The sequence below is a fragment of the Podarcis melisellensis genome (assembly GCF_964234715.1).
Source record: "Podarcis melisellensis genome assembly, chromosome: 2".
Lineage (NCBI taxonomy): Eukaryota > Metazoa > Chordata > Lepidosauria > Squamata > Lacertidae > Podarcis > Podarcis melisellensis.
This window is the reverse complement of record NC_138529.1, coordinates 55,311,206-55,326,832: the sequence shown is the minus strand read 5'-3', so window position 1 is coordinate 55,326,832 and position 15,627 is coordinate 55,311,206. Positions and strand designations below refer to the sequence as shown.

The following is a 15,627-nucleotide window of genomic DNA, read 5'->3' as shown; positions in this document are numbered from 1 at the left end:
GTGAATTGATGATTTGGCAAGGAGGCAATGAAAATCCCTGGCTTACATTAAGAATACTTTAGGTATGCCCATTAACAACTCACAGGCTTGGGGCCACCTCCACCACCTTTCAACCTTAGCCCTACGTTATTTAAAATTCACAGTACTGGTGAACCAATTTCACTTTGTATATCCAAGTGCTGAATATTCTCTTAATATTAAATATTATTTTAAAAAGCCACATATATTTTAGAAGTATTACCCAATATTTGGGAAATACTGTATATGGCTTGGCTCAGGATTTAATATAGGAACTGGGTCAATGTAAAGCATAAATCACTTGTGTGTGGGGTTTTTTAAGGGAAACACATCTTAGGGAGTTCTGATTACAGAGGTCAAGAAGCAGAAACAAATAACACTTTAATTACAGGCCAAATCAATATGCAGTAGGGAAAGTTTGTGTAATGGCCTTATATTCCTGATAAAAACATTACCAGATCTTGCAATTCCGCTGTCTCTGTCTTCATTCAGCTCTCTCCCAGGCATGTCCATAGGGTTGCTGTGAACTATGCAGATAAAGTCACCAGTTAGCACGAGAACATGACGCTTCTCTTTGGCTTTGCAGTGCTCGGTTTAATTATCAAAATAAATCATGCTCATTGGCTGCATTCACTTAGGACACGGAAAGTAACAGCAAAGCACACACACCCATCACCAAGAAAGGCTGCAAAGCTGATCAAGCCAATGCACTTGATTGGACCAGTGTTCAGACAAGTGTTTGCCAAAGCCCCATCTCTTTACTTCAAGGCAAGTGGAATAACATAACAAAAGGCAAGTTAGCTATGAAGCAAAAGCACTCAGTGCAAGCTCTAAGCAGATGCTAAAGAAGAAATTTATAGCAAACAGCTGTAAAGTGGGTGCTCTAGGACAGATGGAATTTGGATTTCTATCGCTTCTTCAACTAAGCATGAAGCTATCTGCATTTGCAGCCAGTCCTTACTAAACAGAGAGATGAAATCCTAGCCAAATTGCCTCCAACAAAGCTAGGATTTCATCCACCAGATCAAAAGCCTCTTGATCATACTCATTTTTGAAATCATAAATTTGCCAGATTTGTAGAAGGGAAAATCTAAACCAGGCATGGAAATAAAACACGGCTAATAGAAGCGGGGGGAAATACTCTTTATTTCAGTGTTATACAAACAGTGAAATAATTATGTTTTTGCAAATGGAGCTCCTATTGAATCAAGCTCTAAACAGTTAATGGCAAATTCCTTTTGTCTGGAATTTACAAGCTCCCCCTGTTTTTTTCTTCTTCAAACTTTACTGAAAAATTCATAAGCTCCATCCAAATCGTTACCTGAGTAGAAATACAGATTAAGGGTTACATTCTTTGAAATTTTAACATGTTATCATAACCTTTGCAGTGATCCATATCCACTGCGTAAACTATGCCTGAGAGATTTTTAGAAACGGTATTTTATTTCCAAGGCCAAACTACGAAATCCACTCAGTTTTGTCACACCAACTAGACTATCCACACAGCACATAGCAAACCTGCAAAGAAAGAGGCGCTCCGGATGAGGCGGAGCGGACCTTGTTCAGAGAATGCCCGCCTAGGGCTGCAAAGCTGTGAAAAACCTACATGGCAAAACGTAAAATATATATGAAAGAATGAGGTTAGTAAAGCAGAACAGATTCTGTGGGGGGGGGGGAAAGGATTCAAGCCGACACAAATGCAGACCCACAGACAGCAAAGAACACACCTAGGATAGCTCCCTTGGTAGAGCATGAGGCTCTTAATCTCAGGGTTGTGGGTTCAAACCCCACGCTGGGCAAAAGAGTCCTGCATTGCAGGGGGTTGGACTAGATGATCCTTGAGGTCCCTTCTACAACTCTACAACTCAACAACTCTACAATTGTCCTAATTTACTACACAATAAATCAATTCAGGGGTGGGTGGGAGAGTTTCAAACTATCTCTGAAGTCTTTGAAGACAATTCAGTAGCACTTTCTGTCACCCTGATTATTTCAATTTCACAACCCATAATTCATTGCAGTATCTAAAGTGATCTTGGGAATAAAAACTCTGTGTGTATATGAGAAATAATGGGATCAGAGGCCGCAAACTACTTTGGCACATTTTCTCTCAGCCCCATTTGGTACACTACCCCTAAGGGCTGAGTTCTATCTTGACATCCAAATAATTGGGGTGGAGCCAGCAGAATAACTGCACTGAGCCACTGCACACCTATGGCTTGCCCTTTCCCCAGTGGTCACTTCAGAGCTATGAGGAGATCCAGCCTTTCCTTCTTTTCTAAAGAAGTAGGAGTCCAATCTCTCACTGAAGCATTCCTTGTTCTGAAGGACAGACACAGCATTTTATTAACTCAATTCAGCTTCTCAAATAGGGAAACAGAAGAATAAGTATCCTTTGCTTTCTCTTCCTTCAGTCTTTGCAATTCCTTGAAGGTTTTCCCTTAATACTAACCAGAAAACTTGTAATATTTTCACTGGAGCACATGGAAGCTTGTGCTCTATGTTGTGTCTGCAGTTCTAACACCGAGCACACAAACACTTTCTTTTTAAATTTCAAACGGCTGCATTGCCACAAAATCCACCTTCTTTTCTTTCCATTTTTGCTAATCAGTTGTCTTAAAAGGAAGCTTAATTGCAAGGACTAACCGTTCCACCAAAAACCAGGTGTCCTGGGAAAAGTTGGCATGTACACAACAAGCTCCTAAAGCACACAGTAACCTTTACAAATGAAGAACTGGCAAAGACTGATGGGTCACAAGTATTCTTTTTTATTTAATTTGGTTTCTAGAAATGTTCTGGTTACAGATTAACTCCTTTTTGCTATGCCTGACTCTTTTGACTGCTCTGCTTTAAAATGTGAGCTGTAAGCAAGTACTGCTGAGTGGACCTTATTTTGGCACACCCTCACTACAGATGTCACTGTCTTCTCTTCTGAAGTTGTTGTTACTGGCCATAGCAAGCCCCACTGATAGTTATACTCCTTGACTCAGGGAAGGTGGCTTGCATATATATTCCCTATAAATCAAAGCCTATAATACTCATTCCCTAGGTACTGATACTGTCCTAACAGTAATGGTTCCCAATGTGGTACCCACTGAGGATCTCTGTGATACCCATAGGGTCCATCCCCACTGTCCAATATGCAGGGTGACAGTCTTCCCATTCCCACTTTAAATCAGAATTTTACCGAATCAGGAACAACACTTGTGAAGTTACTGAAAGTTTTCTTTGATATCACCTCTAAAACACCAGCATATGACAAAATGGCGATCATTTGAAACCACTGCATGAGTATTATTTCATTTAGTTGCTTATTATTTATTAAATTTGTTCTGTAGATGTCAGGGCAGTTCACAACATAAGAATACAAGCTAAAAACACAGGATACATAATAAAAACAACAACAAAAACACCCCACAAACCAATAATCCCCCCTCCCACAAACACGTTTAAAAGGTATAGGATGTTAATCACCCAAAGGCCTGGTTGAAGAGAAGGTTTTTGCCTGGCGCCTAAAGGTGTACAGTGGTACCTCGGGTTAAGTACTTAATTCGTTCTGGAGGTCCGTTCTTAACCTGAAACTGTTCTTAACCTGAAGCACCACTTTAACTAATGGGGTCTCCTGCTGCTGCTGCGCCGCCGGAGCACAATTTCTGTTCTCATCCTGAAGAAAAGTTCTTAACCTGAGGTACTATTTCTGGGTTAGCGGAGTTTGTAACCTGAAGCGTATGTAACCCGAGGTACCACTGTATAATGAAGATGCCAGTTGCACCTCCCTGGGGACAGTATTCCACAATATATATATCTATAGCAAGATGAAGAATTCACACCAAAGCTACATTATCACGATAACCGTACTTCTGATTTAGGTAATTTGAGATGCGCATAAAGGTGTGACACAGTGTAAAGAAATCACTTTAGCTTTATCCTCTTGATTTCTAATCACCTATTAAAAAGCTAATCTAGTCCTAAAAGCTGAGTGATATCGATTAAAGAAATTGCTTTAAAGGGTATTTGAGCACATGGTTTAACTACACAGAGTAATCCCACTGGTGTTATATGGGTACACGGTAGATTGACCTTTTAGCTGGCCAGGGTGATTGGGCCATTAGAAAGCCCAAAGCACAATTCTAAAGAGCCAGCAACTAATCTGATAAACTGTGGGTGTTGAAATAATTCTGTTCACACAGATGGCACCGAAACAGGAAAATGTAAATGATATAGCTTATGGGAAAGGAGAGAGTTTTGACAAGATCATCATATTGTTTTGTTTGTTGGCACAGTGCAATTATGGAAGATTAATTAGGCTGCTAGGGAACACCTGCGTGGATAAGGGCACCTAATTGCAGCTAACACAACAGCGAAAATAATCGTGATTAATAAATCTCATTCTTCACATTGATTAAGTAATGCTTAAAAAATAATTGGCAACAAAAGTCATAAAGACAGTACTAAGAAGAACCAGGCCAGTCTTATATGAATGCAATTAAACAGGCATTCATTAACAATTTAGAAGTAATATTGTGCAATATAGTAGTGCTAATAATAAAATTAACATTTTTATAGTCCTTCCAAATGTGCTTCACAATGTTTCATGTGCATTCTTTAACTTCAGCAGTATTACCCCCATATTGCAGCAGTGGATACTGAGGCTAAGAGGTGGCTTGCCTACAGTCACCAAGTGAATTAATGACAGTCAAGACTCAAACCAACCACTTCCTGATTTGAAACTCAACCTCTCAGTAACTACCCTACACCAAAGTTCATTTAATTGGTCATTTCATTGCTGTCCTTCTAAAGTGGCAATGGAAAAGGCGTACATAACATTCAAATAGTATGCCGTGCAAAAATCCTCCTGTGATACAGCATACAAATATTCAATTTTTTCCCCAAATGTGAATGTAGGTGCTTATTAGCTGAGTAACTCATTTAGATTTTCATTCAGACTTACATCATTAACAAAATTTACTTATAGAGTCCATAGACAGTTCTGGTTACTCCAGTTTTCAGTTGTAGCCTCGGAGGCCACACATTCAGTTTAGAAAATTCACATTGCAATTCCAATAGAGAAATTAAGGAGATGCAAAACTGAGTAAGACAGACAGAATTTTCAATACAGTTCATGTATATTTAGAACCAGTGGCTCTTAAAAAAATATTAAAGATTTTCTTGGTTTACAAAAGTACATACATTGTCTTTTTTTCCTAAGTTGTAAATTCTTTTCTACAGCTCAATTTCTACAGATCATTTGATATGAGACATTAGTGTTGTATTCAGTATAAGGTTGGGGAAGAAGAGAGGTGGGAGATGGGGGGTGGGGTGGTGAAACTTATGTTCTTGTATATGGTGTACATGTGGGGTCATGTGTCAGTAGCTCTTTTGTTGGTTAATTTCTAATTAATGGGATGGGTGAACATATCAGGTAAATAAAAAACAAACACTTTTCAGGTCAAGGTACTGTTTGGATAAGGTACCCTTTCTTTTAAATAGATCTTAAAATTCTGCATCAGCGAAATACAATTTCCAGGCATGTTTAACCATAAGGGTTCCTTAACATCATTTTTTGAAGGGTAATGGATATGCAAAAGCAAATCTTAAAACAACTCTCAAGACTTGAGCATGTTTTGCCCAATCCTTTGTATTTATTTAATACAAAGGTGCATTTACATGAGGCATAGGCAAACTCAGCCCTCCAGATGTTTTGGGACTACAACTCCCATCATCCCTAGCTAAGAGGACCAGTGGTCAGGGATGATGGGAACTGTAGTCTCAAAACATCTGGAGGGTCAAGTTTGCGAATGCCTGATTTGCAGTGAATTTAAAGAAGCCAGACCACACTGTCCATCTGCTTTAAGCCCAAGGTACCATCTCCTTGAAACCATCTTACTTCCATAACCGTCTTCAAGATGGTAAGAAGGAAATCACAAAAGCAAAAAAAGTCAACCCTCTAGCATCCTGCCGGTATTTTTGTGAAAAATACAACAACTTTCTCTTCTTGCTAGCTCTTCCTGCTTCTCACTTTTCAGTCCCAAAGACTGAAGGCCATTTCACAAATTGTGTGGCAGCAACAATCATAATTACCACCACTGGTTTCCTAATGTGCATTCCTGTATGACACACCCATTGTAAAATGTATATTTGTTGCAAGCACATATTACGTTGTCTTTATCAGGAACAGGGTGAGGTGTTGCTGGGGTTGGGCAGGGAATCAGTGAGGTCAGGGCTGGTGTTCCCACTGGTGCACTAACACAGCACCAATCTCACCACTGCCTTGCACCAGCAAGCAGCAGTGATGCTGATGTTTGGACGGTGGCTCTGTAAAATAGCCTCACTGTGCCAGTTGCTCCTGATTTTTATGACTACAGGCAGAAAATTCTGAGTATAAATGAGGCCCTAAGGGGAAATAATATCTGTGCTGTTCTGTGCTTAGTTCTCTAAAATAGAGCCTACCGTGTCCATTTCCATCAAATTCATATTAGCTTAAACTGTGTATCAGCTACTATGCCTTTCTTCACCATATATAGATTTGAACTGATAAACTTCAAGCCAAATAGTCACAGAATATTCCAGTTTTCAGATTTCCTGAAAATGAGGTACATCTGAGTTCAGGCCAAAAGTTGTCCCACTCTTAGACCACACCATTTCTTTAAAACAATGATATTCTATTATACGTGTCTAGATTAATGTGTTTATCAGTCTGCAAAGGCCTTACGGTGCAAATATTCCAAGGAAGTAACAGCGCTTTTAATTACCTATGTTTCCAAGCAGTCCATTCATAATTGTGCTATGGTCTGGCTTTAGAGTATTGCTGTCCTGATTAATGAACTCAAGACTGTCTTGAAGCCTGCAAAGGGAGGGGACAAGCAGAAACGGTTATTTGTATTCTGTTACAGTACTTTTTGATTTTATTATTATCTCTACCTGTGCCCTGAACACATTTCCCTGCCCTCTCCCCACTCTTATGTCCTATGACAGAGAGCCAGGGGTCTCTGAGAAAACAGGAGCTAGGTGACAATCTTTCCTTCAGCAGCACTAAAATGAGTTTGAGCCATACCCCACTCCCTCCCTTCCTCATACCTAAAATCCACACAGATCACACACTGATTGTACTCACGTGTTTAAACTTCCATAGATGCTGCTTCCACTTCGAGCTGTAAAAACTTTGCTTAGCATGAGCTGCGGAGGAGAGCTGGGAAGCAAAGTTAGACAGAGTGAGCAACCAGGTGTTTTCACGGAATATACCAAAACGTCTCTCAACATAACACAACACCGGAGTGTGTTTTTGAAGTGAAAAACGCTTTTAAAATAACACGCTACAGGAGGACCGCAATACTACAGAGACAAATGAGGCACCCAATTAAAGCTCAGAATGTAAATTTGTCAAAAACAGTTTTGTCAGTTTTCAGCCAAATCAGATAAATTCAACAGACACACCCCAGCTGCCAACTGCGAAAAATTCGCCATTTTTGTTTCCGATGAAGTATGACACAGGATGCAATCCAGTAGAATTCACCTAACATTTGAGAGGTTTAGATATATTGTAACTGTCACACAACAGTTACAACAGTGGCTATCATTCATGTTTGCTTTTATACATCCATGTTCGTTTTTATGTATCCATGTTCATTGTTTTTGGGGTTCCTGTGATCTCATCTGTTAATTCTCATACACTTGGGGATCTTCTCCTTTGTTTAAGTTGTGAAAATAAAAAAGGCTATATGAATTTTCATTGTTTTCCCTTTGCAATGCAAGAAGATCTTCCACATCTTGATCAGAAGATGCATTCAGGTGTGCACCCCAAAGTGTACAGGTGTTGAATCTGGGAAGATCGATCGATCTGCCGTGACACCTGATTACTTTATGATCGTCAATCAGCAGTTTATAACGGGTCCGGCACACTTCTTCACAGCTGCGCCACTGTTGCTCCCTTCAGGTCACGGCTTAGCAGAGTTGAACAGCGGTGTAAAGCAGTCTTGCTTCTTGTAAGCACACATAGACAGGTTCGTCTATTTACAGCTCTTTATTAAAACATTTTACCAACAAAGACCGGGGCTTCTTTCAGCCATATTCAAAGGCACGTCTTTCTCTCACAGATACACAGAGAGAAGTGAAGTGAAAGTACAGGGAAAAACTCCTCCTCCTGAGCTTCTAAAAGCTTCTGTCTCCGCCCAGCTGTAAGCTGACGTCAGCAGGTGACACACACCAGGGAATTTAACCAGATAAATTCTGAACTATCACATTGAATGTGCAGCCTGTACCTTGTAAAAATCAAGGTACTTCAATTTCGTGCTTCAACATCTATGTACAAAGGACAATTCATAAAGAACAGGGGCGAGGCCTGCAAACTTGTTCTCATCTCCTTCCTCAACACACTTTCTATATTGTTTGATTGTGTGCACAGGACTAGAGACAATTCTGTTTAGCATAGCTATTTCCAGTGCTCTAAACTTTGAACTGAAGAAAGTAAAACTTTACCGGATTTGATGGATTTTTAAGGTTGAGCCTTTGTAGCTCATAGCCACAGAGCCAAACATCATCTCCCCAAGCATATTTGCATCTGAGGAACACCGGGAACCCTGAAAAAGAATAAGCCTATAATTATTATGTTGCATGCTTGATCATTTTGAGCACCAAACTGAAGCATTGTAGAAATGAAAGAAAACATCATTTTCATTTAATAATCAAATATGATAAAGGGGAAAAATGAAATGCAACATTTTTGGCAGGTTGCCTACCAAAATACTTTTAAATTTCAGTGCCAAAGTACAAGGTACGTCATTCTCATTGCAGTGAATGGGAATTTTCTCCATGAGGTTTGCAAGCCAATTCAGATTGGAAGCACAGCAGGGTACAACAACCCCTGCCAAAAAAAAGCCCCAGGCCAGGATCCTGTTGGAGATTGGATTGACTGTGCTCACTATTTCTGCAAGGAAAATCTTGCATCTGGGGGAAATGATGTGATCAATATCTTGTGCAGTTTGCACTTCAGATCTAAAGAGCGGTTAGGCATTTGTCACTCTGTGGTAAACGCATATGACACCTATAACAATCTTTGTATAGCTATGATTCAATTCTCCTGTATCTGCATCTTTCACCCACCCACCATTGCTGATCTTACATTTTTGGCACCAGGGTATGATCTCAGTTTGTGTACTCATCTGCTACTCATCCTGAACCAGAATATAAGCAAATGGGGGGGTTGAAACATGTCCCCCTCTTCTGTTTTAGTGCCAGAGAAGGCAACTGGATTGCAGTGGAGCCTATTGGAACTGAGCCTTCACTAAATGACCTCATTACTACTTTTGTTATACTTTGTTATACTTTCCTCCAGCCGCATCTACATTTTAAAACCCATGAAGGATTTATGCAGAATAGTGCAAAAAGATAGGACAAATGAGTTGAACACCTTAATTCACTGCATTCCATCTGCCCTTAATCTTTAATTGGCAGCTTCTGCATTAAAATATTAGGACTTGGAGTTTCACACACATTTAACACCTGATTGAAAAGCAAGTACAATTATTTGGCACCAGTTAAAGGTGTCATTCCACAGGGTAATGTATACTTTCTGGATGAAACTGCTGGCGCTTGCACCATTTTTGGCCCCGGAATGGGGCGGAATGGGCTTACTTGTGCTCTGCCGACACAGGCGACGACCCAGAAGGCAACCCACACACAAACAGGGAGTTTCCTGTAAATGTTTTCAGTGAGCAATGAGTCTGGTAGGATGGGGGAGTTGCTTTCCTGAGGACGGTGGGTTTGAGAAAAGGCTTGGACTGCACCTGGGCTGTTTCCCCACCATATCTGAAATATATTCTAATTTTAAAAAGTGTGGTATTCAATGAAACAAAACTGGGAGAAGAAATGGCAACTAATATCAGCCACAATTCAAAGCATGCTATTCGCGTTTGGGAATGAAGATGACCCTGACAAAGACCTCAGTCTTGCATGTAGATCAGTGTGAGGTCTCCAATAATATTAATGTTTAAGACTATAGCCATAGAATCTCACAGCAGCTGTTAGTAAAAAAAAAACCTGAGTGGGAAAGGCTGAGCTTGGAATGTCTTTTCTGGCAGGGAAAAAAAAATCCCATACTAAACAATGATTTAGTAAGTTTAGTAAAGAAAACTACCTAAACAGATGTTCATGTATAACAAAAATAAAGAGGACGGAAAAATTTATCACGCAGGGACTACTTGAAAGGGAAGACCTGTTAAGCTGACAAGTACCAATAGCAGAGTTTTTGACATGCAGGATGTTGTGATTCAGGTTAAAAGTGAAATTTACATAGCATGTAGGCTTAAATGAAGTTTTAGACATTTACAAAGCCTGGTCTCGGTGATTTACTAAATTTCAAAGCCATGGACGAAGTTTCCAAGTTCTTATGTCATCTGTAACTGATTTCAGTTGTTTTCCTCTGCAAGACCCAAAACCGAAATTGGTTATCTTAAGCTTAATTTATAGACTACAGCCATAGCAAGTGAACATTTTTTCTGTGATCACATCCCATGCTAGTCCAATGAAGTAATTATGGAAGAACTACATGAGCCCATGAAACAAATTGAATGGAAGGAACCTAGTACTTCACCCATCCATCTATATCATCAAAGCAGCAGAGGTTTGCGTAGAAGCACATCACATGCTTCTGCATCACGCCTCAGAAGCAATGATGCTGATCTGACTCAGCAGTGTATTTCAGAAGCTTGTCAGCAGACTGCATTGTGGATTGAGGAAAATTACGGTAGTCCCTATACTATTAGTGTAAGTCTTGGGTAGGCAAACTAAGGCCCGGGGGCCAGATGCGGCCCAATCGCCTTCTCAATCCGGCCCACGGATGGTCCAGGAATCAGCGTGTTTTTACATGAGTAGAATGTGCCCTTTTATTTAAAATGCATCTCTGGGTTATTTGTGGGGCATAGGAATTTGTTCATCCTCCCCCCAAAAAATATAGTCCTGCCCCCCACAAGGTCTGAGGGACAGCTGACCAGCCCCCTGCTGAAAAATTTTGCTGACCCCTGGTGTAAGTTATGTGGAAGATGGGGTTTCGTTCAACCCCCCTGCTTTTCAGCTGCTATGGCTAGAATTCCCTCCCCCCCCAAAAATCCCCAGCAGTTAAAGATGACCAAAATCTTGTACACAACCAGGTACAAGAGAAATAGCCACAATGTAAAAACTCAAATGATTACTATACAGCAACGAGATCCAACTCTAGGCAATGACAATTTGAGAACAAAATAATTCCTTGAGTCAAATGTCTTATCTTATTTAAAAATGTCTGTTGTTTATAATAGGATATTGGCATGTAACATTCACGTGACATTTCTACAATGCTGAAATTCTTCACAATGTAGTTTTTATTCTCCAGGCATGAGCAGGGGGGGGGGCACTGTGGCAGTGCTTGCTGGGATGGGGTGAGGCAAAGTGATGATGAATTTGGGGGAGCATTCCCCGGTCTCATCACTGCCTTGCCAAATCTCTGTTCCTCACCAGGGGTGAGGGAAGAGGGCACCACTTCTGTCCCAGGTCGCCTCACAACCTAAAGCAAATACCAAACTTTAAAGTCTTAATAAAACTGGTTATCCTATTGATTAGGGGGAAAATATGATTTGTGGGAAGCAGCTCATAGCAGCTACTGAGCATCCAGTTTGGGAAGCATCATCAAATTTGCACCAGGCATCCCTTATTTCTTCATTCATGTTACCTTCAAGCAGATTCTAATTCCTCCCTCTCTCACAAAGCATTAAAATGCTAATGACATGTGACCTGCCTGTTCAAAAGTGCGTGCACAGTATGATGTCAGATAATGCTACCTGTGCTAGATTTTGTGAGGAAACCTCCCAGTATGGAACATAAATAAGCTAGCATCCTCAACTCTGGGCATCAGTACACAGTTCTCGTTGTGCAAGAGCAATGTTGTTCAAAGAAACCCATGTCTCTTCCTGTCCAAACCACAGCAAAATACTCTTCCATGATGAGGAGAGAGATAAATATAAACTTCATTCTCAGGCGCAATAACACAATATAAAAATCAGTTGCATGACCTTGTGGGTGGGTGGGTGAGCATCTGTGAGACTGTGCAATGAAATGCAGCAACTAATGTATGCTTACTAAAGCTTGGCAGCCTAGTATTACATTACATTAAAGACGTCCCCGAGAATATGTTATGTTGGGATCAGCCACTCTAAAACAGAGAATTACTTCAGTACAAAGGGTAAAGGCTCAGCTCTATTTTAGGAAGGCTTAACAGAAAACACTTGTGATCTGTGCAAGGTGAGATGACAGAAATATACCCAGTCAGATGACTCTGGCTACACTGGTGGCCAAAACCTCCCCTCTTATATAAAGTGTAACTCAAGTTCAATGAGTGCCACTGCCATAAGCATTTTAAATTTCCAGCAAGCAAAAATTTGCAGTTGAATGTTTTAAAATTGCTTTTCAAGACATTAAAAAAGCATAAAAAGGCCACCAGAATAAGGTTTTACAAAACAGTTAAAGGAAGCACTTCAGGATGGTAAAGGTAAAGAACCCCTGGACGGTTAAGTCCAGTCAAGGACAACTATGGGGTTGCAGAACTCATCTTGCTTCAGGCCGAGGGAGCTGGCGTTTGTCCACAGGCAGCTTTCCGGGTCTTGTGGCCAGAATGACTAAACTGCTTCTGGCACAACATGACGGAAACCAGAGCACACGGAAATGCCATATACCTATCCACTGCAGTGGTACCTAATTATCTACTTGCACTGGCCTGTTTTTGAACTGCTAGGTTGGCAGAAGCTGGGACAGGCAACGGGAGCTCACCCTGTCGCAGGGATTTGAAGCAGACCAGCAAAAACTAAGTTGAGAGGGATTCCTGGTCACATTCTGATTCTGACTCCACAAAAACCTGTATTATTAATATTTTGGATGGAAATCTTGAGTGAACAATATTTTCACAACTCATGAGAAAGCTAAAACATCAGCGTTAATCACAAACATCTGAAAGCAAGTGGAGGATTTTTGTCACTAGCCTGTATGAAAACATAATCCATGCAGCACATTTCTGGAAGAAAAATTAGAAATGGGCCAACTTATTGTGGGGTGGCTGGCCACATATGTAAATCCATCTCCTGGGCCTTTGTTAGAATGGGGAACTGCATTTTCAGCTGTTTCCTGGTTAAATTGTTTCATCTTTGTTGGAGGGCAAGGAGAGGAAGGGACTGATCTATAATATCACGTTTGTTTGGTATATCCTTGCCCCAGGTTTCTTAGTGGCTCATTGGCCATTGTTCTTTATGAATGATTTTCAAATAAGCCACTTGTAGGAACATTCATCCTGCTGATATTCTGATAGTTTCCTTTTACAGTCCTACATGACAACAGCCATCTGTTTTGTTGGACATCCACCAAAGAATGGCTTCCGGGCTCACTCCCTCCACCAGGAGCCCAAGCCATTTCCTAATAAGGCAATGTTTTCAAACATGCAATACAAGTCACAATGCCAGCATGATACAGTTAAAAAGGGGAACCTCTCACCTGAAATTTTGGACATTGTTCTTTTGCTTCGGAAGAGGAAGAAGACGAATTAATTGAACTATCCAAAGAGGAAGAGCTGTCCCCTCCAGGTTTGAGCTGGCAACATTTCCCAATGACTTTCACCTGAGCATCGCTGCAGAGTTTCTGGTGGAGTAAAAATTGTATTTGTTACACTGTGTTTAGTAATCCTCAAAACAGTGTTCTGAGAGTACAGATCACCTGCATCCCGGGCATAGAAAAAGATGAAAACAAGCATTTTAGCATTAGTGAAAGAATGGAGATTGGAAGCTAAGCCAACCGTTTTGCAAAATAGGAATAATTTCAATAAGTCTTATCTTTTTGCTTTGGAGATAGATGTGGAATACACAAATCCAATGTTCAACACTTCATAAATCATATCACAGAACTGTAGCCGTGAAAAGGAAGCCCGAGGCCATCTAATTCAATCCCCTGCAATGCAGGTATCAGTGTTTATATATTTAAACATAGGAGTGAAGTTGTGCCAAAGAAGAACGGTGTTCAAATGTGGAAGATAAAAGTGAGCTCTAAATTCTAAGGAGAATTCTGTGTTAATTCATCCTTTGTTACCTCACAGACATCAAAATGCATAATCACTCCCTCTGTATGTATAGTTGCTGTCCTGCGTGTGCCTGTGGATTCTCACTTGGTTTTCTTCAACCTGAGTTCTATAAGGGATGGGGAATTAGACTCAGAGAATTCAGAGACAATGTTAAAGCTAGGTGGATCTGTAGCTGGTTGATTGAATGAACCCAAAGAGAGCTCACTAAAGGTTTCTCGACATCCTGGAAAAAAGGGACAAGTGGAGTGCCCCAGAGTTCTGTCCTGGGCCTATTGTTGTTCAGCCTCTTTATAAATGACTTGGATGAAGGAATTGAGGGGGTGCTCATCAAATCTGCAGATGACACCAAACTGGGAAGGGTAGTTAACACCGTACAAGGTAGAATCAGGATTCAAAATTACCTTAACAGATTGGAAAACTGGGTCCAAATTAACAAAATTAACTTCAATAGGGACAAATATGCAAAACCTGCGAAGGTTTTGCTTTTCTTGCATATTTAAGTTTGGGGTAAAAAAAATAAACTTCCATTAAATCAGACTGCTTTCAGAGAACCACAGGTGCAGCTATTCATCATATCATCACCTAAAATTCTCCCTGTGATATAGATTTTGCAAACACCGGAACAGAACATTTTAATGAGAATGGGGACTACAATTGCAAAGAAATATTTTAAGGAAAAAGGGCTCCCTCACTCAGTAGCTTACATCTGCCCCCACCCAGCAGTTTTCACTGCAGTTCTCCCATTGAGAGAACTATTGGCAGGTAAAGAAGTTAATATCTAAAGCAAATGAGGTGGCAGTTGTGCGCTTCCAGTTGTTGCTGGACTACAATTCCCATCATCAAGACTGCTCATCATGCTAGCTGAGGCTGATGGGAGTTGTAGTCCAAAACCTCTAGAGAGCCACAGGGTTTCTCAGTACTGATCTTATGGCAGCTAGCCTAGCCTATGCAAAGCCAGCTAGAACTCCCTTTTCTTCTCTTATGGCTGCAGCACAAGAATTCATTTCTTCTCATAAGAACAACCTCCCATTATGAGAAGCTGATCATTAAAGAGACAATGCTGAACTCATGCAGAGTTAGAATTGCTACTGCCTTGAATTTTTTTGGCAGACAATGGCTGAAAACATGTGAATGGCAATCATATGACTTCACTAGAAACCCGTGAACTAGAATTGCATTTTATCTCTGATAAACAACAGCGTCTTGGGCTAGGCACAGCATCATGTGATAAAACCACACCGAGTCCACAGGGTTACAACATCTTTCTCAGGCAAGTTACACTGCAGCTTTCAGCTGATGTTGAAAGTTTTCTTAATAACACTTGGTAGCAAAGCATATATGCATATGAGAGAGAGAGAATTCCTATGATGGCAAAACATTTTCCTCAAGCTAGCTAATTGAGTCTATGCACGAACCTCTTATAAGCTTCCTACACAGCTTTCTTCAAAGCCACAGCTGAACACAATGTCTTAAGAGTGATCATTTCCTGATTCAAACACTATGGAAGATTATATCTTTGG

At 40.5% G+C, this 15,627-nt stretch overlaps 1 protein-coding gene across 4 annotated transcripts in view; it reads right to left on the bottom strand.

The window, feature by feature from the left end:
* The window catches only part of FNIP1 (folliculin interacting protein 1), an 88,523-nt gene that overhangs the window by 26,649 nt on the left and 46,247 nt on the right, over positions 1 to 15,627 (bottom strand). For 3 of the 4 annotated variants that reach the window (XR_014163837.1, XM_081893104.1, XM_081893106.1), the window contains exons 3-8: positions 13,528 to 13,671; positions 8,494 to 8,594; positions 7,133 to 7,207; positions 6,771 to 6,862; positions 1,537 to 1,620; positions 474 to 545 (exon numbers count right to left, since the gene is read on the bottom strand). Coding sequence is in view for 3 of the 4 variants with exons in the window: in XM_081893104.1 (XP_081749230.1) it covers positions 474 to 545; positions 1,537 to 1,620; positions 6,771 to 6,862; positions 7,133 to 7,207; positions 8,494 to 8,594; positions 13,528 to 13,671 (568 nt within the window). In the remaining variant the exon portion in view is untranslated. The remainder of the gene's footprint in view (positions 1 to 473; positions 546 to 1,536; positions 1,621 to 6,770; positions 6,863 to 7,132; positions 7,208 to 8,493; positions 8,595 to 13,527; positions 13,672 to 15,627) is intronic. The other variant, XM_081893105.1, reaches the window with a different exon arrangement.